This window comes from Chaetodon trifascialis, chromosome 21 (genome assembly GCF_039877785.1).
Source record: "Chaetodon trifascialis isolate fChaTrf1 chromosome 21, fChaTrf1.hap1, whole genome shotgun sequence".
Taxonomy (NCBI): Eukaryota; Metazoa; Chordata; class Actinopteri; order Chaetodontiformes; family Chaetodontidae; genus Chaetodon; species Chaetodon trifascialis.
Genome location: NC_092076.1, coordinates 19,366,609 through 19,394,057, shown reverse-complemented (window position 1 = coordinate 19,394,057; position 27,449 = coordinate 19,366,609). Strand labels below are relative to the sequence as shown.

Here is a 27,449-nt window from a genome sequence, read left to right as displayed (position 1 = left end):
ACTGGTCCCCGGGCATTAATGTCAATATAAATACCAAAAAAACAGCATCATGAAGACCGTGAAGCTCATCATGAAGACCGAGAAGCTCATTGACAGGGAAATTGTGGGGAAGTACAAAGCAGGGTGAGGCTATAAAAAAAAATATTCCATGCCTCATGTTACACCATTAAGGAAACATTAAGGAAACAACAGCAAATCTACCAAGAGACAGCAGTTGACTGAAACTGATGGGCCAGGCAAGGAGAGCAGCAATCAGAGAAGGTAAAAAATGTAAACATCTTAACTAGCCTGGTAAAGACCATACTTCAGTCTGATTGAGAAGACTTTAAAATTGCTGCTCATGTCCTATTTCCATCCAATCTGACTGAGTTTAAGCAATTTTGTCAAGAACGGGTAAAAATTGTAGATCTCTAAATGTTCAGAGCTGGTAGACATGCCCCAACAGACTGGTGGTTCTATCAAGTATTGACTGAAGGGGGTGAATACTTGTGTAACAACAGATGTTGCTTTTGTCTCTTATTGTGTCACAATCAAGTATTTTGCACCTTCAAAGCACTCTGCATGTTGTGCTAATCAAACTATTCCAAGCCGTAACACTGTAAAATGTGGAAAAGTCCAAAGGGGTGTGAGAAACAAGCTCCTAGAAGTCTGACAACAATTTCATTTGACTTATACAGGATATCATTAACTCTGCAGTAAATACAGTACTTCAAAAGCACTGGTTGGCAATAAAACAGTCAAACACTTGATAATGCAGAAAGGTTTTATTCTCATTGAATCAACACAATAATACATCAGTGGCAAAGGGTTTACAAAAACACATCTCTCACTCAGTCTCACCCACTGACCTGCAGTGGGACACATGCTCTGGATTTTGGATTCTAGTCTTGTGTGCAAAAATACAGACAAGTGTTTTACACAAATACTATATACAGTCAGAAACACTGACACTGGTTGGTGGAACTGGAGTGGGTGGAGCCAATGAAACAGTTTATTGGAGTCAAATATGAAGTCTGAAGAATGTCTTAAGAAAATGTCTCCAAGAACTTCCTTTTCTATTTTATCATGAACATTTATAAATGAGAGTCAGCAGACCAACTGGCATACTTAAGACATGACAGTACAGCTGTAGCTAGCAAAGTATCCTCACTTAACTTCAGCGTAATGTTACTTAGCTAGAAATATGACTAAGCAGCTACACTGAGGCTGTACTTCAATGCCAATATACAAACTGATGTTTTGCAGGTATGTTCACTGTGTTCAGGTCATTAGTTTAGCTTGTTAGCATGCAAACATTTTAGAATTATGAAGCTAGCTAAAACTTCAGAGGATCCCTAAATTTATTACAATTCATCCTGAGGGGAACATGTCTGAACCAAAGTGGTGGACCTACTGCTATGGCTGGTACACCACACTAGATGTCAGCTGCCATAGTGGTTAAGTGGTTAACACACAGGCTTCCTAACCTGAAGGTCATGAGTTGTCAGTGTTCAGGCCTTGCCTCAGTTTTTTGCCATCTAGAAGCAAAAAATAACACAACTCCTATTTAATCTCCTGGTATTTAGTACTAATTGGCTTACACTCAACAGTAATTTTTAAGTTAGTCTTTCTGATTGTATTTTATAGCTTCTTGCTGCTTGGCATCCTGACTGATTTCAAGACATCTTATCAAGTGAAAATAACTTACACATTGTTGGTCAAAAGGAAATTTTGAACTAATGGCAGTGCCCAAGAAAAGGTCAGGAGTCATTTAAATTGGGCCTATTAGCAACCTATTAGCAAAGATAGCACCCATCTTCTGGGGACCATGAATATCAATATCAAATTCCAAGGCAATGTGTTGAGATATCTTTGGCTCTATTGAAATCTGACTCCAACAAACTAATTATCTTTGCCTCCTGAGTAGCACTGCCTCAAAAAAGGGTATGCAGAGCTCAAACTATACCCTATGCAAAGTAACAGTACATAACAATGTTCAGTCATATTTACATCAGCACTGTAAAACAGAACACTAGTTAGTTACAAACAGGAAGTGACAAGATCATTGTAGTGCAAAACTATAAAGATGGGCCTATAAGAAAGAGGCTGATACAAGGAGATGGCATTCAGCGGAGAATATGAAGATAGTAAAACAATTACAACAGAGACACACACACACACACACACACACACACACACACACACACACACACACACACACACACACACACACACACACACACACACACACACACACACACCTTCCATAGAGATTTTCTGTCAGTCGCGTGAACAGAACATAATTTCATACCTTTCATCTCATATAAAACATCAGTTCAGTTCATGTTTGACACCAAAAATTACACAATACAATAACACTGATACATCTTACTCAGACTCTTTAAAAGTACCTCAAACAATCTTTAATTCTCAGGAAACGATCTGGCTTTTCTGTGAACTCTGGGCTAACGAGTCAGCAGAGATGTGAAAGTATGAAGTAGAGAAATGAAATTTAAAACAATCGAAGTCAGTGGAAAGTCAGGTCTTTGATTAAACACTCCCTCAGAGAACTCAAAGCAATGATAATACTGTGCTGTCCTTCAATACTGTGTCATTTGATGAAGAGTTATCCACTCAGTGAAAGGAGCGTGGCACTGACATGCACAGTCATTGGTTGAGCCACAGAGCCACAAGATTTAGCGAAAAGCTTCAAAGTAGAAGTTAGCTGTCTGTAAAACATGACTGTCAAAGCTGGAAATCAGCAAGAAATACAGCAACTTTTTCTAGTTATTTTAGGATTATTACTTATGTATCCTTGGCCAGTGAGCTAGACCAGCAGCTACTGGTAAAATGAAACCACAGTGGATGAAGCAAAAGAATCATGCTAATTGTTCCTTCACTGAATTAACAATAAAGACAGAAAGTAGGAAGTCTTCTACTGTCAAAGTGTGCACATAGCAGACAACATCCACAGTCCTTGTTTGGTTTAAAACTGGATTCTAGTCAAGTCTTTGTCTATGGAAACACTGCTGTACTAAATGGTATCACCTTAGCTACAATGCTGACATTGCTAGTAGTAGGTCACCATGTTTCAGAGGTTCAAACAGTCCTTGTAACAAACCTGGCAGCTGCATCTGCATGCTGATATTTTCACAAGCAGTTTATTTTTTTGTCTGGTGATCTCAAGATGAGGTCAGTGTGTTATTGTACAGTTTTGAAAATGTAGAAACACAAACAATTCTTTTTTGTTATTATTTCAAGTTGTGGTTAACTGCAATTGGCTGCTCGGGTCAAAATCCAACAAGTTTGACCTTTCGGTGTGCTGCAGACTTTCGTGCAGTCTCCCAACACGCCACATACACAATAATGGAGTCAGCGCAAAAACTGATGTAACGCAACAATGTGAATACATCTTCAGTTGAGTGAACTTGGAGGCTGAGCTTTGTGGAATCTGTGGATTATATTCAGCAGCTTCAATCAATTAGCTTTTAGATATTGGATCAATTTTTCAGGAATTAAGTTGAAACATTTCTACCTGGCGGCCATAACATGAACATATCATTTGTTTAAATGATCAAAAGAGGCTGTTTCTCTGTTCAGGAACATAAAGGCTAGTGTTAATAGATTCTTTGGCTCCACCCATTACTGACTTGAAGAGTTTGGCCTGGTGAATATCTCTATCAATAGCTTGTTCAATGCATTCATGGTGAGGCTGCTTGGATAAAGGCATCCACCAAATGACCTGTGTAAAGTATTTCCAGCTAAACGTAGCTTTACCCAGACATGGCAGGGTGAGGCAGTGGGGTGAAGGTTCAGCAAAGGGTAGTGCTGCAGGATAAAAACTTAGTTTTTGTGGTGAGCTTTGAGCTTTGGACACCAGTCAGTATCTGCATACAGAAGGCAGTGGACGGTCTTAAACCTGCAGGGTGGGAAGAGAAGAGAGTCAGTGACCTATGAACATCTCTTACAAAGTTCACGTGTGCAAACCTTGGGAAAATCTGTGTTGATAAAGGGGTGAAAAGATGCACAGCAGTGACCAACCAGCAAGGTATGTTTTAAAGATGTCCCAAAGTTTTTGACACTAATTCTGTTCTCTGTCCACACTTCAAGCATAGTATATGGCCAAAAAAATGTGGACACATCCCTTTGAGTAATTTTGTTTGGGTCTGTTTTTTTTGGTTTGATCTAGGTCCTGTGGATCCAGAATACTAAATCTCCAAAATGTTAGATGTTTTCCAACATAACTAAAACAGACGTAAGTGTCATAAATAGCTCTTACAAATATAAAAGCCCAGAACCAAATGTTACAAGCGCCAGTACCAACTTAGTGCCACATTACCATTAAAGAAAAACTGCTGAAAAATGCTAATTTCATACTGATTGTTAAGACTGCCACAGAACACAGCTTATATGCATGACCTCCTCAATGAATCAGATGTCATTTTTAATAAAATGTCATATTTGGCTCAGTATTGTAGTTTAACCCAAGTTTGTCTCTCATATACAGTATAATAACTGTAACTGGAGGAGCAGAGGGGCCATATTATAGTGTTTCATGGCTAATACACTTACCTTGTAGGGTCCTCAGCAAGTGAAAAGCCTCCAACAATACTGACCACATTTCTTCTGTTCTCAAAGCCTCCGTAGCTGAGAGTCACCTGTTGCAAAACATAAAATATACACAGTTCAACTTCAGGACCGAAAGCAAGTGATCGAAGGGACTCAGGGAAAACCCAAACAACAAGTTTTTTGGATGCTAATATAATACTGACATTTCTATATAAAAGTTGCAGGAGCAAGTATTGAGTCACTGCCAAAAATATCATGTCACATCTGAAAATGCCACATGTAGATTCATGCACACAGCACTGTAACTCTGAGCTACCTCAGGGAAGGTGTTAATTGTGTTGCTGCTCTTCAAGTCAATGAAAGAAATATCTGCTGAATTGGTTAATGAACTGTTTACTGCATCCATGCAGTTTAACACACTCACCTGCTCCAGCACAGTGTCAGTGGGCAGCTTCTGCAGGTTTTCCAGGTGAGAGTGGAAGAGGTGTGTGTGTGTTAGGGTCACTTCCAGCAGCGCTTCAATGATGTAGCCGATGGTGCAGTCGTCCGGTAGTCTGATCTTCTCTGCCGTGCTGATGAAATTCCCCAAGCTGTAAGCAGAGGTCAGAATTTCAGCCTGTCCAAGAGTGTTTTCACACCAACAGCAGCTGTTTACTTTAGCCATTTCTAAACTCACTCTCCTCCTAGGCAAGTGGAAAATAATGACTTAACACAATTGCAAACATTATTTGTCTGTACAAATTTATTTTTCTGCTTTCTAAATATTTTCCATTGTTTTAGGAAGTGATTTAACTTGGGAATAAGACTAAAAGGTACAATGTTTTTCTGTATTCACTATGGAGCCACATGAGGTTAGGAACCGATGTTAGGACATTACTGCCATTGTGATTATATGAGTCATTGTCTCCATGTAAAACTTAAAACAGACTGGAGTCAGTCCAGGTACATTCTTTGAGGGCTATCTAAGACATTCTTACAAACATTTATTTTACAATCATTCTTCAGCCACTTCAGAGCTGACAGACAGGCTTGCTGTTACTGTGCACAGAAATCCTGGGTATCGAGCACAAAATGCAGCAACACGGGTAACCTGATTTCAGAAGGTAAAACAGTTCAAATATCAGAGGAGTCCACGACCAACCTGGCCCATGGGCTCATTTTCAATGCAAGACCTCTGCTGATACAGAAACCTGCTCCACCTGTGGCAAACCAGAACTTGACAGACACCTGAAACAAGACAAAAACATCCAGATCAGTCGTTATAGAACTTTCTTTTGTCACATTACCGAGATTTCAAGGAACACCCTGAAGCCTGATTTCACTGCTCACTGCTTTATTTGTCAGATAGCGGAGCTAGAAACTCCTAATAAAGTGTAAGCTGACTGACCGATCCGTCACTCTTGACCCTCTCTGCAGCCTCTATAGGATGATCGAGACTGGGCCGTCCCAGGTAGACATCCTGGCTATGGTGGTAGGAGGAGAGCAGCCGCAGCAGGCTGGGCAGGATCACATAGTTATCATCATCCACGTGGCAGAACCACCTGATAAACACACACACACACACACACACACACACACACACACACACAGAGTCAGACAGTAAGTGAATAACTTATAAGTGTAAATGTGTTGATTGTGTTGGTGGCCTTGCGATCGACTGCTGGAAACATAAGCACTGTTGGTTAATTAACTGTTTTTATTGCATCTCTGCTGTTTAATCTGCTAAGATCAGGTACAGATCACGTCTCACTCACTTTTTCTGAGACTCAATGAATTTGTCGTACTCCACAGACATCTTGCAGCACAGAGCCTGTCGAGTGTGAGCTGCTGAGCAGTTAGTGTTGATGATGTTAGCTCCTGGGGAAGAGATAGCAGCACAGTTCAAATCCATATTGCTGAACGGTCACAGCACTATACTGTTCCTACATCTGTACATTCTATATGTTGGTAGCAGATGATTCACATACAGCACATAAGCACTGGAGATAATGTACATCATAAATGTTACCAGTAGAGTTGGGCGGTATCCAAATTTTGATACCGTCAAACTTTCCCCACATTTTCCCGGGGTATACGGTATTACCGTGACTAATTAAAAATCACTTTGCAGGGCAGCGTGACATGCGCGCAGTTCAGACGGTCAGTGCTCATGATGAGAACGATCCTAACTTGCAGCATACGAGAATGACGGGAGAAACTCAGCTGAAAGCCTCTACCAAGCATTGTCACCCAAACGAGACATAATTCATACCCCACGATATTATATGCGCATTTAACGACAAACACGAAAACAGCGCACGTCAATGGCACTATCTGCTGATTTCACCACTTCACACAAACCACAAAAGCCCGATATCATAAGAAAGCAGAGAGTCTGATGATCACGAAGATGTCTGCCTCCTCACTGTGTGATGAAAACTTGGCAAGATAGCAGCCAGAGTAGCAGAAAAAACTTTGCTAAATCATAAAGTATGTTTTACCTTTGCTGTTTAGTGGTCAAAAGTTATATTCCAGCCTGAAAAAACACTGCTAATGTCTCCTCCTATGACTCTGCGTTAGTTTGAGATCAATCATGAAGGTCCTGGTTGTTTACATAAAGAGGAGGGGGTTTCTAGAATGGAGGGAGTGCTCTTCACACAATAACCTATCTCTGGGGTTACTTCCTTCTGGACCGTCATTGGTGTTTCTATGGTGAATTTGGGCGGGTTGCTGAGCTATTGACCGGCGTAACCACGCAGTTAGTTTCACTGCTCCATCTCATGAATGAGCAGAGGAGTCTGCTGAGCAGCCAGAGGTGTTATTTTACTGTCTTTTTTGCATTTCGTTTTATGAGAGCTAAGAACAATAGCAAGCAGAAAAAGGCTGGAAAAGTGTTTTCAACAGAGGAGTTTCTCCATATGCTTGGACGAGATAATGGTACTCTGCTCAGATGTGCTGGGCCTGGACATACCTGTGTTAAAACATCTGTAAAACTGCTCAGGTTCATTTTTTTTAGCATGTAACTTTGCACAGTCAACTTTTTCTCGAGTAAAAACTCAACCAGATACATTGAATGGAGTGGTCTTCATTTTTGTTATGACGATGCTACAATTATGTTAGACCCCTATAGACCTATATGTGCAGCATTTTTTTAATGACGGTAATGAAACTGATATCGTTGCTATTTTTAGATACCGCGGGATACCTTATTACCGGATTACCACCCAACCCTAGTTACCATTCTTCTTCTATCTGCCTTCACACTATATCCTCCTGAGACCCAGCCTATTCATGAGTGTCCTCTGTAGTGGACATTTGGTTTTGGTCTATTTCTTTTGACTCATTTGAGCTACCCAACTAAGTCCCAGTGTGCTCAGTAGAGGACATCTGTCCTTTCCAATGATATCTCATATGTTTGGGTGGGATGAGGGGAACTTTGTTTTCATGCCCAGACAAAGTGGAGACTGCAGCAAAATGCAAATGCCAGGAAAGGAGAAAAGATAAGTCAAATATTGTTAAGATATTGTTTTGTTTTTGTTTTTTTGTTTTGTTTTTAACTATGGTAATCATATATTTTCTTGTTTATGAACATGTCAGGAATCATAAAATTGGAGTCAGAGTTCAGTTAAAGTTTTTGTTTGGAAAAATAATAGCAATGTTATGTATGTTTAATAATGTCAATTTAGTTCAGTAGTTCAATAAAAGATACACGCCAAATGTTCAGGTTCATTTAAAAAATGGATTGACATTCTTGTTTTCTTCTCAGCTTATTATGATTTTGTTGTGTTATGGTAAAATCATTCTGTTAGTCCAGTACAGTGGACATGCTGTAAAAATATTTTTACAAAATTCTAAATTGTTAGTGGTTGTTTTAGCTCCAAAGAGGAAATCACACACACACAAAAAAAATTTAATTGAAATTTCCCTCGGTTCTCAGGAGGATATGTCTTCTCTGCATTCTATTCTTCATCCTGACCCAAAGGGTTATTAAAGTTAATTCTGATTTGCTCAGTCACCACATACTATGGCCACACAAAACCAATGAGGAACCCTTTTGAATGTCAGTCTTTTTTCCTGTGAGAATGGTCCAGCTTCTTACCTGTTCTCATCTGCAGCTCCTTGTCCTCACCGTCAGTGAATATGTAGGTCTGAAACAGACAAAGGCGCACTGTTGAAAAATGTTGCTGCAAGCACACACGCATATTCATGCTCCCCTACTTGGACACAATGAAGTGCTCTATTGTTTCCTCTTGTTGATGAGGGCAAGAGCAAAAGACAAACATCACACACACACACACACACACACACACACACACACACACACACACACACACACACACACACACACACACACACACACACACACACACACACACACACACACACACACACACACACACACACACACACACACACACACAACTGTGCCAGAAACAGCTGACATAATAGAAGTAGAGGAAGAGCACATTTCACACCACCCCTTCAAGTACAAGCACCAAATGAGTTGCGTATTTTCCAGAAATAACATAAAGACATGAACTTCTTTTCATCTCAATATTAGGTTCTGCTGTGCAAATAAGATCCAAGTTAAACTAATCAAACTGCCGGAGTTTTACAGACAAAAGACACAAAGTTCACCTGCTACACTGACATTAAGTTTTCTTAGAGCCTTTTCCACAAGCCTCTTAATGGACATGTAGAGCAGGCAGACAGGCATGCAGAGGGAGTCTCTTCAGAGCCCTGCAGGTAGGCTTAACCATCACACACCATCAAACCGCAAGGTCAAAGGGCGTTAAACTTGACTGTGAGCTTCTATTAAATAACCTCAATGTGAAGACACCTTCTCTACACACCACACAGACTACTGCAGTGGAAGAGCTACATCGACACATTCACATTAAATACAAAGTGGTATGACAAGCTTTTAATTTTACAGGCAGTAGTAAACACGAGGGTCAGGTTTTACTGACCTATGAGCAGTAAAATAAAATGGCAACAGACCTGTATGTGATAGTAAATGGTTAGTTAAAGCTGACAGCTAATACAGAACAGACTCACAGTGGAGCCCCTTCACAGCAGAGCTGCACTCAGAGCCAGTATGAGCCAAGCTGTTGATACTGGGAGCACAAACTGAACTGGAACTCCTCCACCCTCTCTGACATTTCTGGGTGAAGTGGGACAGAGTGTTTCTGCAGTCAAACCTCCTTCTCTCCACACTGAGACTCTTTGTCTGGCAGTGGAACTTACTAATTGCTTTGAATAGTGCTCAATACTGAGCTACTCACAGTGTTTTCTGTGTTGGATACTTGAAACGTTATATGAGGTACACGGGGCTACTTTAAACTAAAGCCTCTTTTCATTCATATTTTAGTTTGTGTGTAAAAAACATTTCAGGGTGAAAACTGGCCATGTCACATTGGCTGACTATTAATGACTTTTTAAAAGTTGTAATGGATGCTCCATTGGACCAGCATGTAGACTAAAGCTGGACCTGCAACTCTCAGCTGCTCAAAACAGAGCTGAAACAATTCATTGCTTAATCGATTAGTTGATCAGTCCATCGACAGAAAATCAACTGGTCATCATTTCAATCATCAAACGATTGTTGGAAAAATTCTTCAGGCAAAAACACCACACATTCTATAAATACAGCTGTAACACTGTCGCCTCACAGCTAGAAGGTCCCGGGTTCGATTCCCGCCTGGGGTGCTGTGGGCATCTCTTCCACCATATCTTCAGTGCCTGCTGCCCTTTATCTCGAGGAAAAGGGCCTTTCTGTGTGGAGTTTGCATGTTCTCCCCGTGCTCACCTGGGGTATCCTCCATAAACCCCCCCCCCACTAAAAACATGCAAGAAGATCACCACCTGACCAATGGTGACAAGAAGGAACTGGGTCCCCGGGCGCCGCTGTCGGCTGGCAGCCCACCGCTCCTGGTCTGCCGCGGAGGTAGGACTTCCAGGATGGGTTAAATGTGGAAGAAATAATTTCACCAAAGCATGGCGTGTGCATGTTGTGTGATTAATAAAGTGAATCTTAATCTTAAAGTGTGAGGGATGCCTGTTTTTGGAATATTTGGACAAAACAATTGGAAGGTCAATCAGTAATGAAAATAAATGTTAATTGCAGCTCTAATTCAAAAGTTTGAGTGTTGAACACAATTATTTTTCCTACAAGTCAGAACCAAAATGTCAGCATATGACATGTGCAAAGGTTGCTTCAAAGCTGCACCATATTAGAACAAGCAGAGAGATTCAGTATATCTGACGCCATAGAACATTAAAGGCTGTACACACTCTTGCACCATTCCCACAGGTATTATCATTTAGTCTAAGAGATGAGACCTCTTCTCAGAACTGTGAGGGTGTCCCTGGCTCCCAGGATGTTAGTCCATTTCGCACACCCTTGCGAAATAAGTTGTGGTGTGGTTTGGGGATGGAGTGACTGCTTGCTCTCTCGGTCACTCTCCCGACAGCAAGTTAAGTCAGGTATGTGCTGTCTTTGCAGCCGACACAGTGACTCCTGTGTTACCACTGGCTGTAAACCATGCCACATCTCTGTTGTGGAGGGTTGAACAAGGATATTACCTGACAAGTTGCAAAGTATGTTCCATGAATGTGATGGATGATGCAAAGGCAAAGAACCACCTGACACAATGCCATTACAATCATGGAATGTACAAACTGGAAGGCATTATTCCACTAAAACCAAGGCAACAAAATCCCAGGTTGTTCACTCGCTAAATATACTTCATTTATCACCCACATCTTTGCAGCAAAACACTATTTTGTTTTCATTTATCACATTCACTATATGGAGTTTGTTCACTTGTCCTGGAACAGTAGAAGTTAAAGCTTTTGTGCGTTTGAGTATATTTAAGATGTTCAGTTCTTGTCCGTGTTTATTACATTAAAGGTTTACTTTCCCAAAAGTTTCCAGTGTTGGCAATGGACTATCAAGCTCAAGTATAGAACTGTTCTGTCATATTGGAAGACAGTCAGAGCTGTGGGGTGGTGAGTGATGGGTGTGTGTGAGTGATTCCACAATGTCCTCGATAAACATCTTGGTCTGACATGGGGATTCTGAGAGTAGATGAGGAGTGAAGTCAAGATTTATTTTCTTCTAAATGTCCTGTGGCTCCACTAAATATCTATGAGGACAAATTCTCACCGCATCGGCGAGGAATCTCTGGTGGTGGTAGGGCAACACCCGAAAAACCACCCAAACGACAGACACAGGATATGCAAGCGAGAGCCAAATCCATTAACGCTAACATTGTACAAGCCTTAATCCAAATGTAAACTAGTGGACACATGGTGGGGGAGCCCTGCTGGGTCCTGTGTCTCGCCTCACTCTGTCACCACAGGACCTGGTACATGCTGCAGGAATGTGTTTATACAAGAGCTGCTTATTTATATAAAGATGTGCTCTGTATGTTATGACCTGCTGTCATTATGCAGCTGATAAGACTGAATGACCACAATCATGAATTATTATGGCAGGCTTTCACCACACCCTTGGCAGACATATTGAATGGTTCAGGACTCGGGTGACAGGGATTATGTAGAGTGGCCATATTTCTAAAATCCCACAGAATTGAGCAAACACAGATTGTTTATGTAGTAATGTAACATGGAGCTGCAAATAAATAAGATTTATTTTGTGTTGAAGTTATGTTAAGTTGTAAACTAGCCAAGCACAGTATTTTAGGGCTGTAACTAAGTTATTTTCATTATCAATTAACAGATGTAGAAACATTCATCTATACATGGCAGAAAAACAAATACAACAGTCGGAGATATGATTACATGAATCCTGAGTGTGTTTCTGTGAGTGTGAACCCCTTGTTTGCTAGTTAAATACATTCTCCAATCACACACCTGCTTCATTGAAAACAATTCTGTCAAAGTCTGTTATGGTTAGGCACTGAACGGATGACTAGTTGGGGTTAATTCTGTGGTCTTTGTCAGACTGAGTTTAGGTTATTCATTGTAGAAGATGAGTGGCTGGGGTTAGGGCTGGTTGGCTTCAGGTAAGGGGAAGCACAAACTGATGAGGAACTCCAACCCACAAGCTCCCTGAACTGCTCCTTCTTGAAAGCAGCTGGTTATTTGGTAAGGCTGCACTTTCAGCTTTTCTCCTGCAAGCAAGTCGCTTTGGATAAATGTGTCTGCTGAATCAATGCAGTGTGATTCTGTGTGAGGTCATGCAAATACTGAAGCCATGAGATGTTTTATTTTACAAGGACATGTGCCCACACAGCTTCGACACAAAGGCCAAACTAAGATGGATGCCACTGACCCTGGAACAGAGGTTAGAAATACTCAGCCAGCAGCATTTCAATGATAATGTATTCTCCTGGCTAAAAAGCTGTGTCACACCCTACGTTTACTGTCACTGGTGACGCAGTAAACAAAATGTTGTTCAGAATTTGTGGTAGAGTCCTTGAATTAAAATTTAGTTACTTCAGCTGAATAAACTTCAACCCTCTTGAGTATTAGTTGAAATAATAGAAATCCCAGTCGAACAGACTCAAATCGGTTTTGAATTGCAATTAGAATTGTTACAAATTCATTTGCATGATAACAACATGGACCATTTGGACTGCATCAGGAGGGAGCTACACCCCTCTATCAACCGATCGACTGATTATTTTCAGATTGATCATTTCATAATTTCTATAAAACTATTTGTCTGAGCTCAACCTGATGTCTTGCTGGGTCTGACAAACAGTCCAGCTCTCAAAGATATTCAAAGGCAGCAAATATAAGAAGTACAACCAGCTCATTTTCAGATTTGGCTGGATAAATGACTTATTAATCAATTATCATAACTGTTTATCAATTTCTGTCATTCAACTAATCTTGTCAGCACCACAGTATCTGATTCACTGAGTGTCACTGACAGCAATGACCAGGCGTTCAGAGCAGTCCGGCCTGAGAGTGAGCGCAGATCAGTCCAAACTTCAATTCAAACCATTAAATAACTCCACCTCTCCTCACCTGTTCTTTAGCTTGGGAAACCCAGGTCTGAATCAGCAGCTCCAGTCTGGACTTGTGGTACTTCCTGGTGGTCTTCACTGCAATAAAAATGTCCTTGAACTCCAACAGGTCCCACGACCTAGACCCTAAAAGTCCACCACCCTTTCCTCCAGAAAGAAACTCTCTTTTGGAGCCCGCGGCCCTCTTGGGACTATGGTTATCATTCCTGGTACCATCAGTCTCGATGGATCCCCCCTGCCCTGTTGAGCTCCTGTTGAGCTCTGTGGAGGAGTCCATTTCTCCTGCGTGGACAGAGACTGCCGGAACCCCGGCATGGTGTGATGGGCCTGCCTGTGCAGCTCTGACTTGGGGTCGGGGCTGAGGCAGGTCCGCTTGGCGTGCTGGGGGCTGGAGGGCAGGAATGAGCAGAAGCAGGAGGCTGCAGAATGCAAGAGAAAACAGGAAGCAGAACTTGCTGACACCCACTGAAGCTATGTGCATCCTGACTGGCCAATGGAGCAGGTTCATCAGCCTCCAGGGCTGCAGTCACTTCCAACACCACCTTGTCCCATCCTCACACCGTCACATGGAGTCCTGCAGAGAGAGATTTAACAGTGTATTTAGAGGCATGTTCACTGAAGATGAATTCCACACCTCGAACACTTCAGTTACATGGCAGGCCTTACTAAGAGGACGAGAGTGCTCTGAACGGGTGAGAGAAGCTCTGATTTTAAGACCACATGGCATGAATTCCATTATTGAGGGTCATTTAGGTATGGTCACATTAGCCTTCCATCAAATGGAACTGCCTTGCACAAAATTATTTTGATTTCAAGAATTCAACGTTAATATGGATCACAAACTGCTGCAGTTCTACTCTGACAGTACGATATTGTACAAACAAGTTGATGGGAAACCCGAGAATAATAAAATCTACATTTCCAAATGCATCAGTGTTTTAAGTGGCCAATCCTGCACATCCACACAGTCAAACCTGAACAAAGTTGCATGTCACTGAAACAGGAAACACTTCTATCATGCAGGATTCATTTATAGTGTATGAGAAAATATGCATTAGTGTGGGATGGAAGCATAATGTGAATGTATTTTTAGCAGTAAATTGCCGCTGGTCCATAAGCAAAAAACTTCAGTGAACAGCCAAAAATATGATTGATAGGTGAAAAACTGGACTCTATTGCACAGAGATTCAGTTACAGACTGTAAAGGCACGCAACACTGACCATGGTGTAGACAGGCTATTAAAACCAGCTTTGTGCTTTGTGTCAGGTCAGCAGCACAAACACATGTTGAACCATCAGTTTAAAGTGAGGACACAGATTTGGTTTGAGGAAGCAGACCATCTCAGGTTGGCCATGGTCCACCCTGCTACCAAGTACGATCATAGTGCTAGTTGGTGTGGTTATCTCCAGCTGTGTGTGTCAGCAGTGGAAAAACACATGTAGCAGTGACCCTGTTTGGCATGGCATGTCTGAAGTGGGCAATACGGCACCCACAGAAAAATGCCAGTAGACACCCGTAACCAAGCACCTCTGAGAGCGAAACCAGGGCATCATGCAACATAAAGCACATGCATGACGAGCGAGGAGGAGGTCTAAGACATTATTAGAACATTACAGACCACAATATAAAGCATTACCATTACTTCTGAAGCGTCATTTCTGATGTATGTTACATGTCCATGCAAGGGAAGTAGAAACTCAAATTGTACTTGCTTCACACTTCAGGTCTTACACTGCTTCATGTCTCTTTAACCCTCTGACCACTGTGCAATTCTAGTTATAGTTTACTCTTTAAATATATTCAAAAGCACTCACTCACTCACTCACTCACTCACATTTTGTCAACCTCTCACCAACTCATTTTGTTTTTGTAAGGAAACTTTCTAGTACCCCATTTTACAGCTCGCTGGATCCCATTTGCTTGTGGCCCCCAAAATAAATGTTCTGGACATCTGTTTCCAATACTGGTTTCTGTCCATCACAAACAGCCCACTGAGCTCCACCAGCAGCAGACAGGCTGAACTCTTACTGATGTGGTGGGTGTTCATACTGGTCTGATTTTGGTGAGTCATCAGTCAGAGCCAGCAGTTTACCAACAAGTTCACAGGAGTCACATCTGAGAGCCAGGCTTCAAGCTGATTTACTGGTTTCTATTTCAGGAGAGCAAGGCCATCCCAACCAGAGAGAGGCTGTCCCTCAAAGTTCAGGTCAGGGGATGAAGCCCAGTGGAAGACCATGTCCACACTGCACCAAAAACACCTACCTGAAACCTGACAACTAGTGTCACAAAGTCCCTCTGCTGTGGGGAAAACACATCCGCCTTCAGTGTTCATTGGTGTCGATCGCAAGATCTTGAATACAGCTCATCGACCAAATCACAGTAAAATATCTGAAAGCCACATGTGGCCAGTGTTTTCAGGTGGTTTTTGTAAAGCTCTCTGTCCACACTAAAAAGCCCAAACAATCAGAAGCATTCAAGTTTCGGGCTGGTGGTCAGACAAAGCAAGATATTTGTCACCCTAGGCTCTCGTATATTTTGATGCACCTTTTCACCATTTTATACAATGAACAAATGACAGATTGATGGTGAAATAACAGATTAATCTATATTGAGAACAAACGCAGCTCTGCAAACAACAAAACTGTGCATATGATCATAAATACAGATTAATGACAACAACTGCGCACTGACATTTAAAATGGGTCATCAATGGAAGCAGCCTTTTCTATTGTAATAAACAGCCCTCAACCAGCTTGAGTCATTGTTATCCAACGCTCAAACAGAGAAAAAGCTGCATTTTCAAAGTTAACCAGCATAATGTGAACATGAGCAAAGCATTAAAGTTTCCAAAGGTGCTGTTTGGTTAATGACCTCTAACCCCCCAAAACAATGATGTCCACATCATTGTTTTGGGGGGTTAGAGGTCATTAATATGGAGGGGTGGATATGGAGGGGTGAGAGATGTGAGGCAGGGGCAATGACTTATTGTGATAAAATGATAAAGAAAAAAGAAAAAAGACAATAAATGTGACTTTTTTTCTAATCGGGAAACAGCTGTAAGGTATGTTTACAACATCTGACCACTCCACATTTAAAGTTTGTAAGAGTTTCTATATTGAGCAAAAACAAAACAAAACAACCCACAAACCATTGTTTCCCGTTGAGAGGACAATGATCTCCTTTACATAAGCTACAGATGCAAAAAAGTGTGGCTTCCAGCCCTGTTTAAAGAGCGATGTGAGCCGTGTCCCTGGCCTGGCCTGCAGCGGTCTGCTGGCCCATGTGTTTGGAAAGCAAAGCGCTCTCCGTACCTGGTACCAACACACGTCGCTTGGCAGGGTTTAATGCCAATGCATCAGCTAGCTCTGATAATTTGGGTAGCAAACAACTGCGCTACTTCCGCTTAAAACACCTCTATTTAAGAACCACTTGTTTATACTCAACGTTACATTTCGTATAACTATCACACAAGTTGCTTTAGGAGTCAAACAGGCACATTGTTCAATTCGGCATAATATAACTTACCAAGCTCTGCTCATCTCCATTACATTAACACGTTTACATTTGGTTACAGCTTATTGTTGTGCAACATTGTCTGGTGGAAATAAAGGCGTAATTCTGAGCGAGAACGTTACAAAGGTGGAATTGTGATCAGTTATAAGATTGGTTGAAGAATATATGGAACATATGGATTTGAAGACTGAAGAGCACAGTCCATTTTATTCCCCAGCCTCTTGTTCTCTGAGGCACAAGAGTCCGTCTGAGACGAGCGAACTGCAAGGGAAAGATTTCCAAGTGGAGTTTGGCGAGTTCAAGCAGCTTTGGAAAGAATAGCACTGGAGCAGTACTTACCACGAAATATCAGAGGACACATTAGTCTTCTTTTTTCACTATGGCTCTTAGGTAACTCGGGAACCCACAAGGAAGCTAACAGCTCTCACTGAAACACGACTGGTTTCGAGGAAAAACAATCCTCACTTTCGACGGTGTTGAATGAAGAATGCCACCGGATCCACTGCTTGACTCGTCGTCCTTTTTGTTCCGACGCGTCTTTGAATGTACGACAGTTTTCAGAGTTCCTCTTCTACCCTTTCGATTCACATCATCGGTTATTTGGCGTTTAGAAAGCTTTTCAGGAGACGTACACAAGCACAAGCTTTCTTTCACTACCAGACTTTCTCTGCTTAACCTAATATTCGACAAACCATCAAACTAATATCGGACAGCCATGCCAAAGTAGGCACGATAACAACATTGCTATTCCGGTCAGGTCTTTCAAAATAAAACATTAATTGGAGCAATTTCTTGTCGCTGGGGTCGGTAAAGCAAGATGAAATTAGTGGACATTGGTGTAACTTTAAAAATGACCAAGAAATTAAACAAACAAACAAACAACCACCGTGTGTAATGATGGGTTAAGTCACAGCATGATACCACTCCTTTTTGTTTAAGTGAGACTACCAGTTGGAAACAGTGTTAACTATTGTAATTAAGAGGCCCACCCAAAGTTACTGTGGCCCACCCAAAATTGAAATCCTGGTGCCCTGCCTGGTTAAGTGATTCAGTTACTGGCAGATTGTTATCTCATTTAGTTACACTGTTACAAACATGTTCCATTACAGCTCTGACAAATTGTACCAACAAAAAAAATGTCGTATTAAGATTAAGATTTCACTTAATTAATCACTGCACACACATGCTACAGGGAAGATACTGCACACACTCTCCGCATTTAACCCATCCAACCCAACCCCAGGTAAGTCTTTCTCCGCGGCAGACCAGGAGCGGTGGGCTACCAGCCCACGGCGGCGCCCGTGGATCAGTTCCTCTTTGTCACCATTGGTCAGGTGGTGATCTTCTTGCATGTTTTTAGTAGGGGTATTTTTAGGGAGGATACCCCAGGTGAACACGGGGAGAACATGCAAACTCCACAAAGAAAGGCCCTCTTTTCCTCGAGCAGCAGGCACTGAAGGCATGGTGGAGGACACGCCACCAGCGGGATTTATCAGTTGTATTGGCCATTTATTGAACATCATGTTGTTTGCCCTCTTTTCTATGTTAATTACAACCATTCATGCATGTGGAAAAACGGATAACGTTATTCAATCGTTTACTTAAATTACCTTTTATTAAAAGTATTGCTTTTATTCTGAAATAAAGGATACTTCTGGTATTGTTCGGGCTAACTCTCTTCACCTTGACATAACTTCAGTCACTGCTCTGCTCCGTGATTCTGGTGAATCTAAACTTGACTTCTTTCAGTTGCTTCTCAGCGGACTCTGCCGGTCGTGCTCACGCACTGCTTCACTAAATTGCATTATGTTTTTATGCGGTTTGGCCTCTCGTTTACTCGCAAACAGGGGCGGCGCCAGAGAAATTTGTTTGCAGGTGCTACGGGTGTGCTCCAACATTGACTGGGGGTGCTCCTAAAAAACACAGTATGTGCACAAGCACACACATAAACAGTAGTAACTACACAACGTTAATATAGTTTTGCAAGTATTCCAGAACAGTATTATTATGCCACTGTCTGACATTCACTTAATTCAAAAGCCAAAGGTTATGCACAGATCGAGAAACAATGGGATTTCAATTACATTATTTTTTTTTATTGAAGTGCAATCTCTCGTGTGTCTCCCCCGGTGTCTCCTTCCGGTGTCACACCTAAACAGGTCTGTGTGACACGATTACTACTGACACACTAATTAGGTAACTGTCTCAAATCAGAACTGCATGAAAGTGGAAACATCCATATGTACTCATCAAATAATGTTTAAAACCATCATGCCATGAGAGACAAAAACATCAAAATGCAAACACAATAGATAACATACTTGCAAAGAGCATATCAAAACAGCAAGCCATCGCCATGGGAAATTAAAAAAACACTTCCCATCTGACATACAGTATCACAGGAGGACTATGCGATGGTTGTTATGGCTGAGGGCGAATGCATCGATGATCTTGGGCTCGTGCCCTTTTAATGGTATATTGAATTGAATTGAATTGAATTGAATTGAATTGAATCGATTTGAATTGAATATTGATAGCCAAAAGTCCAAGGTTACTGCTATGAGCATCTCTGCTACTGCTCCTCAGATAATAAGCACCTCTGATCTAAAAAAGATCTGTGCTTTGGGTTTAGAGCTGAGACCCCTGACAGCACATGATGAAAAAGCACATGAGATAAAATGTCATAAAAATATACTTTGTTTAATGATTTTTTATTGGATTTCATGGGGGTGCTATGGGGGTGCTATGTTACCACTAGGGGGAGCTGAAGCACCAGCAAGCCCCTCCTTGGCGCCGCCTATTAATGTAGCAGGGTATTTTGGAAAACGGATATTTTGGCCCGTTTTCAAAAATGTTGTCGTTTACATGAACCCGGATAAATACGCCGTCGAGTGCATTATAACTATGCCAAGCCTATGGGCGCGAGTGTAAACACAGGTCGCTCACATGATGTTAAGCATTCAGTCGCATGTTGTGACGTTTCGGAACCTAAAACGCTGTTTAACCCAGTTTACACGCCAACAAATAGCCGGCGTTTTCAGAAATCTCCAATTTGGCCAGAGTTTTTAAAAATGATCGTTTTCCATGAAAAAAATTCCGTTTGCAAGCATAGGCGGCGCCAAGGAGGGGCTTGCTGGTGCTTCAGCTCCCCCTAGTGGTAACATAGCACCCCCATAGCACCCCCGTGAAATCCAATAAAAAATCATTAAACAAAGTATATTTTTATGACATTTTATCTCATGTGCTTTTTTATCATGTGCTGTCAGGGGTCTCAGCTCTAAACCCAAAGCACAGATCTTTTTTAGATCAGAGGTGCTTATTGACTATGGCACAGAATTATGACATCACTGAGGATAACTTAAATGCAGAGTTGCATCAAGCCCAACGTCTTCTCGAAAGAAAATCACAACAGGGACACTCCGTTAACACAACTTTGGAACTTTGAACACTCATGGCACCATACAAGAACGCGTTTATGGCATAATAATACAGTTCTGGAATACTTGCAAAACTATATTAACATTGTGTAGTTACTACTGTTTATGTGTGTGCTTGTGCACATACTGTGTTTCTAGGAGCACCCCCAGTCAATGTTGGAGCACACCCATAGCACCTGCAATCAAATTTCTCTGGCACCGCCCCTGGCTATGTGTAAACTTAGGCTTAGGCTCACCAAGCAGGTTGGAGCGAGAGAGAGGTGGGCCAATCTACTCGGGGAGCAAGCTTCATGAGCTACACCTGCATCTCTTCAGTTAATCAACTCGGCTTCTTAAGCCACCTCATGCTCTACTCCTGTGCCGGACTATTCACTTGGTTCCATGCCGCACGCAGCTTGCTACGTAGTGATCATCTCGTCTCTTGTCTCGCTCCTCCTGTGTACATTCAGATCTCTTGTTTTTTTCATAGTCGCCTTTTGTTCCACAGTTGTAAGTCAACCTTCCTGGTCTCTGGTGATTTTGAGTTTATTTTATTTTGCTACTTCGGTACAGCGTTTAGTTTTTCTATCATCGTTGTTTTGTACTTTTCTCTGTAGTGGAGATTTTCTGTTTGCTTGCTTGTATGCATTTTCCCTGGCTCAGGTGAATTTTGTTTGGAACTCTTGGTCAATAACCTCTGGTTTTCTGTGTCTCTGCAACTGGGTCCTGGCCACGAGGCTTAAGCTTCTGATTGGAATTTTCCGGTCCACCTTAAAAGTGTCATAACGCCTGTAGATGGCGGTATTCAGTCATTTTCCTAATTCATGAACTGAGAGCATGAAACATTGTAGGACGATGAAAGGAGAATCAGCCCTAGATTGCAACGGTATTTAATTCATCTAAAAACCAGGATTTTATTTATTTTGACTTTCATCGTCCTACAATGTTTCATGCTCTCAGTTCATGAATTAGGAAAACGACTGAATACCGCCATCTACAGGCGTTATGACACTTTTAAGGTGGACCGGAAAATTCCAATCAGAAGCTGTGAATCGGATGCCAACTTCAGCCTCCTGTCCTGGCCTATCTTTGCCTCAACCAAAAAAACAGTAGAGATGACGCTAAATGTGACTTTGCTTAACACAAGCATGAGACAATCACAACCAACACCACATTTTAAAACTATTCTGACAAATGGATGCTGATATGTCTTCCAATTAAAAATTGTTCCTTTATTCACCTACTTTAAATTGTCACAGTAGTCAGACTAGAGCTGCCGCAATTACCACATTACAGCGATAACGCAATCACGTCACGGCCACCAACAGTCAGTCTGCTTGACTACACGTAAATAAGTGGAGGCGTAAATAATTTAAATTGCAAATGCACTAATACAAAAGCCAAGCAATGTGCACAATAGCTCATTAGCAGCAATGTAATGATGGGGAAAAGAAGTGCAAATGTCTCTCCAGTGGAGTAGGAAGTGTTGGCAAGCCTTGGCATAAAAAGCTGCAGAGATGTTGTATACCCCCCATAAAAAGTCACTCTGGAACGACATAAAGTGAACCATTTAGACCAAAAAGCCAAAGACACAGGTGCCACTGTGGGAGAGATGGAGAGGGTGAAGGTTACATAGAGTTGGAGAAGCTGCACACCTCTTCACTGTCGTGACAGTTATTATGCACACATTTTAGCTTCGCTGTTTTCATCAAGACAATGTCAGGGGAGTGTTCACATTCCCCACAGACAACAACAGTAAAACACTTTACAAGCTGATATTAACACCTTAAACAAACCAGCTAAAATCAGTAACACTATGCGGAAGAGTTGCTGTATAGTTGGAGGATATGGAGAAACTGTCAGTGCCTGTCATTTGCTTCTGCTGTTGTTTACTGTGTCCCAGCTTCTTAGTTGGGTAGAGTTTTCCATTATTAAGCACTTTTATTAGCAGTTTATTTAGGAACCAACTATTTCATAACATCTGAGGTTTAAATTATGTTCTTTTATGGCAGTTACGGTGGCGGTCTGAATAGCTAATTTGTATGATAAGGAAAAAAAATCAATGCTGTGGCAGCTCTAAGTCAGACAGTAAGGTGCATAAAGTAGTCTCAGGTTTAATAATAATGAAAGACCTTCATCTGAAATGCTCTCATGTGTTGTCAGGCACAGGTCAGGATTGGCTTCTATCAGTTCAAGAAGGATGTCTTCCTCCATACTGTTTAATTTAGATTTAACATCTAATTAAATTATTTAATTACAATGCACATAAATGATTTAGTTTTATGACATTACTATGAAATGCTAGGTATATCGTGCTAATTTACAGACATAGTCGAATATGAGAATAACATTAGGTTAAATGGCCTTAATTTACTATGTTTTAGTCATGACCAAGTGGCAGTTGCATCTTTAAACCAAGTAGTGGACCACTTGCTGTTTGTTTTGAAAGTATTTATAAAGTTGTATTCATTTTCTTTATTGTACACATGCTCATATACAGAAGCACATACATATAAATAGATAATACAAAACTACTGAAAAAGAAGAAAAACTAAAAAAGAATAGCCTATATATACATTTTACAATGCCGGTTTATTATGTGCGAAGAAGAGTAGGCTTTAAAGTAATTATATCAGTTCACCACTGAGGAAAGACAATTTGATGCGTGACGCTGTGTTGGGCAATACACAATGGGAACGTGAATGCTGTGAGTTTGCCAAGCATTTGCAAGGACAGAGCCACTTCCTTGTTTACATCATAAATGTCTGTGAACATTTAAATCATTAAATGCACTAAAGTGCATTTGTCCCGCATTTACATCAAAACCCTGGATCAGCAACCAGATGCTGATGGAACAGTTAAGTTTAGCTACCTGTCATGTGGGTTTGCTGAGTCATGTTCTGAGAATGACTTTTTTACTCACTTGCATTCTGCACATCTTAAAGTAAACCGTAAAGTCAGGTGCCCTTTTTGGATGCCAGAAAAGGGCTATCAAAAATCCAGCTGTGAAATTTTTTCAGATTCCAAAGGGAAGAAGACCCTTCAATGCAAACAGACGAAGATTGTGGCTACAAGCAATAAAGCAAGTCGACTGGAATGACGACATCAGTAAAAATGTGGGTATGTGGAGCTCATTTTATATCAGGTAAGTTATGTCTGTTTTGTTGTTTTGCTTATTTCTGATATAACATAGTGGCCTAAGCAGTTAGCTAGTTAATATTAGCTATCCCATAACATCGTTTTAGCAAGTGTTTGTCCAAAATGATTTGGCTTGTAGCTAATCTTGGATAGCTATCCATGGCTAACTACCTTGGTAGTGTTAATGTTACATAGCCTACTTTATTGGTAGTTCATACATTCATCCCATACAATGGTCATGGGCGCAATCTCTCAATTTTCTCTTAGGTCAAGCCTCGAACTATGGACTATAATAGCCCTGACTTTGTCCCTTCTGTGTTTGAGTACACTAAACCAAGCAAGAGGCCTGAAGCGAAATTAAAGAGGTAAGGCGTCTTTGCACAAGTTTACATAAGCTGTCTCTAAACAATCAATACGCATGCTTTAAGAGAGATGATAGCTTACTCGTAAACTATCATGTGCAAACACATCTTAGATTTCAAAGGAGAATGCAGCGAGCAGAGAGACTACCATTCATATTAACTGCAGAGAAATGCGTGGCAGATCCTCCTTGCCCTGGTGAGAACAACATCCTCTTCCTTTTATCCAAAGAGTTTAACTTGTGCAAATCATTATTGTGTTTCATGTGTGTTTTCAGTACAACTTACAAGCCCTGTGTTCATATGAATGTTTTACAGTTGAATATGATCCTGTGCCTCCAGTGGAAGAGGTGATGGAAGGAACAGAGGAAAAGAGACCGGTTGAGATGATCCCAAAGACAGAGTATGACAGCCTTAAGCACATGTATGACTGCATTAATGTAGAATATGGAAACCTTCGCCAAGAGTTTTATGCAATGCAAGATGAAAACGAAAAGCCTAAAGAAGAGCTTTAACACAACAACTATTCTTATCCTTTGTCAGAAATAGCGCTGCACAGTTTGTTTTCCTCACTGGGCTAACCACTATGATCTTTGACTGGTTGCTGACCAATATAAAAAGCAAATGTTACAGTGAGGTTTTTTTTCCCTGGAAGATCACCTACTCATCGTACTTATGAAGACTAGGTCTTACCAACACTGACATTGCATTTAGGTTCAAAGCATCTAAAAACACAATATCTAACATTTTTAGGACTTGGCTACCAATTATGGCAAAAGTGTTGAAACCTCTCATTAAGTGGCCAAGCAAGAGAGAAACTACAAAAGATGTAGGTGCATTATAGACTGTACAGAGATTTTTATTGAGAGACTTGTAACTTGACTGCCCGGGCCCAGACATGGTCTACAAACACCACAACACTATGAAGTATTTAGTTGGCATTACACCTCTTGAAGCTTGTCACATCAGCCAGCTCCTTTTTCTGCTCTCTCCCTCTCTCCCTCTCTCTCTCTCTCTCTCTCTCTCTCTCTCTCTCTCTCTCTCTCTCTCATCTGCACACCTGTTCAGCCAGTGCACACCTGAGACCAATCTCCATCTGTGCCATACTTAAGTGGCTCACTCACATTCACTCTTTGCCAGATTGTTCTTAGCTCTTATGCGAGACTATCCAGCGTATTCTTTCGGACAGATTACTCGGTTTAGACCCAGCCTGTTTTTGACCTCGTCTGCTCTCCTGTTTCCTTGTAAAGACCCCTGTTCTGTGACCCCGACTACGAGTTTCATCTTGCCCCCTCTGGACAATAGTACCTGTGGGACTCACGTGCTTCTCCGTTCTGTCGGTGTTGCATTTGGATCCTAGTATCCTCGTTACAAAGCTATCTCCTTTCCATCTCTAGGTTGGGGTGGCTGGGTGTCAGACAAGGAGATTACCAAGAAATCAGGATTTTTAGATCTTTTAGAACCAAGAGATGAGATTTTGGCAGACGGGTGTCACATCAGCCAGCTCCTTTTCTGCTGCTACTCTCTCTGTCTCATCTGCACACTTGCTCAGCCAGTGCACACCTGAGACTAATCACCACCTGAGCCATACTTATATGGCTCCCTCACACTCACATGGCTCCCTCACACTCACTCTTCACCAGATTGTTCTTAGCCCTTATGCAAGACTCTCCAGTGTATACTTTTGGACAGATTACCTGGTTTCAACCCAGCCTGCCTTTGACCTTGTCTGCTCTCCTGTTTCCCCATAAAGACCCCTGTTTTGTGACCCTGACTATTTCATCTTGCCCCCCTGGACCACAGTACCTGTGAGACTCACGTGCTTCTCCGTTCAGTCGATGCTGCATTTGGATACTGGTATCTCTGTTACAAACAGGGTTTTTTTTATATTCGAGTTGAGCTTGCAATGTATGGCGCTACCCTGAAAATTCCTTCACCAAAGCAATTACCTGCCAATGAGGTTGATGCATCAAGGCAGCTTTCATGTGCAAGAATTCACATCGAAAGAGTCATCGGCCAGTGGAAAGACTTTGGAATCTTACTAACAATCATTCCACTCTCACAGGTTGACCTACTTGATGAGGTCGTGGTTGTGTGCGGTGCCCTCACTAACTTGTGCAAGTTCATAGTTCCCACATGATAAAGTGTAGCTGCCATTTTCAATTCAATTCAATTCAATTCAATTCAATTTTATTTGTATAGCGCCAAATCACAACAGAAGTTGTCTCAGGACACTTTCCATATAGAGCTGGTACAGACCAAGCTCTTTTATCTACAAAGAAACCAACAATTCCCCCATGAGCAAGCACTTGGCGACAGTGGCGAGGAAAAACTTCCTTTTAACAGGCAGAAACCTCGAGCAGAACCAGACTCTGGGTGGGCGGCCATCTGCCTCGACCGGTTGGGTGAGAGAGGAAGAGCAAGAGAGAGAGAGTGAGACAGACAGACAGACAGACAGACAGAAAGAAAAGCAGTCAGAGAGAGAGAGAGAGAGAGAGAGAGACAGAGACAGAGAGACAGACATGCAGTCACAGTAACAGTGACAGTGGATGTAATAACAGCAGTAGCAGTTGCAGTGGATGTCAGGCAGGGCCAAGGCAGGAGACGCAGCTGAAATCCACAATCCAGATTCAGCCACTGTCCATGGGAACCTGCAAGACGACAAAGCACAGAGACTCCGGGGAAGGAGCTAAGTTAGTAACACGCCGTGGTAGGACATGAGAGCGTGCGGATGGAGAGGGACAGAAGGACGGAGGAGCTCGGTGTATCTTTGGATGTCCCCCAACAGTCTAATCCTATAGCAGCATAACTAGGGGCTGGTCCAGGACCAGCCTGAGCCAGCCCTAACTATAAGCTTTATCAAAAGGGAAAGTTTTAAGCCTACTCTTAAATGTAGAGACAGTGTCTGCCTCCCGGACAAAGACTGGAAGATGGTTCCACAGGAGAGGAGCTTGATAGCTAAATGCTCTGACTCCTGTTCTGCTTTTTGAGACTTTAGGAACCTTAAGTAGACCTGCATTCTGGGAACGCAGTGTTCGAGTAGGGCAATAAGGTACTATGAGCTCTTTAAGATAAGAAGGTGCCTGGCCACTTATGGCTTTGTAAGTAAGGAGGAGAATTTTAAACTCTATTCTAAACTTTACAGGGAGCCAGTGCAAAGTGGCGAGTATTGGAGAAATATGATCTCGCTTCCTGGTTTTTGTCAGAACACGTGCTGCAGCGTTCTGGAGCAACTGGAGAATATTCAGCAGCGAATTTGGGCAGCCTGATAGTAAAGAATTGCAATAATCCAGCCTGGAAGTTACGAATGCATGGACTAGTTTTTCTGCATCATTTTGAGACAAAATATGCCTGATTTTTGCGATATTACGTAGGTGAAAAAAGGCAGTCCTTGAAATTTGTTTTACATGGGAGTGAAAGGACATGTCTTGGTCAAAGATAACTCCCAGATTCTTTACAGAGGTGCTGGAGGCCAGCGCAATGCCATCCATAACTG

General features: G+C 41.7%; 1 protein-coding gene across 1 annotated transcript; it reads right to left on the bottom strand.

The window, feature by feature from the left end:
• Positions 1 to 749: 749 nt before the first annotated feature.
• rfng (RFNG O-fucosylpeptide 3-beta-N-acetylglucosaminyltransferase) lies at positions 750 to 17,767 on the bottom strand. The gene is made up of 9 exons (XM_070991414.1): positions 17,380 to 17,767; positions 13,528 to 14,100; positions 8,627 to 8,675; positions 6,303 to 6,405; positions 5,936 to 6,089; positions 5,690 to 5,775; positions 4,973 to 5,138; positions 4,552 to 4,637; positions 750 to 3,898 (listed from the first exon to the last, which is right to left on the bottom strand). The coding sequence occupies exons 2-9, from the start codon at positions 14,032 to 14,034 to the stop codon at positions 3,823 to 3,825; spliced, it is 1,227 nt and encodes a 408-aa protein (XP_070847515.1). The 5' UTR covers positions 14,035 to 14,100; positions 17,380 to 17,767; the 3' UTR covers positions 750 to 3,822.
• Positions 17,768 to 27,449: the final 9,682 nt, after the last annotated feature.

Excerpts from the sequence above, each read along its gene's own strand:
- rfng (XM_070991414.1), bottom strand. The coding sequence starts at position 14,034 with ATGAACCTGCTCCATTGGCCAGTCAGGATGCACATAGCTTCAGTGGGT. Across the intron at positions 5,776-5,935 it reads GGGTCAAGAGTGACGGATCG|GTGTCTGTCAAGTTCTGGTT; the intron begins GTCAGTCAGCTT and ends GTCTTGTTTCAG. Across the intron at positions 3,899-4,551 it reads CTTGCTGAGGACCCTACAAG|GTTTAAGACCGTCCACTGCC; the intron begins GTAAGTGTATTA and ends CCCACCCTGCAG.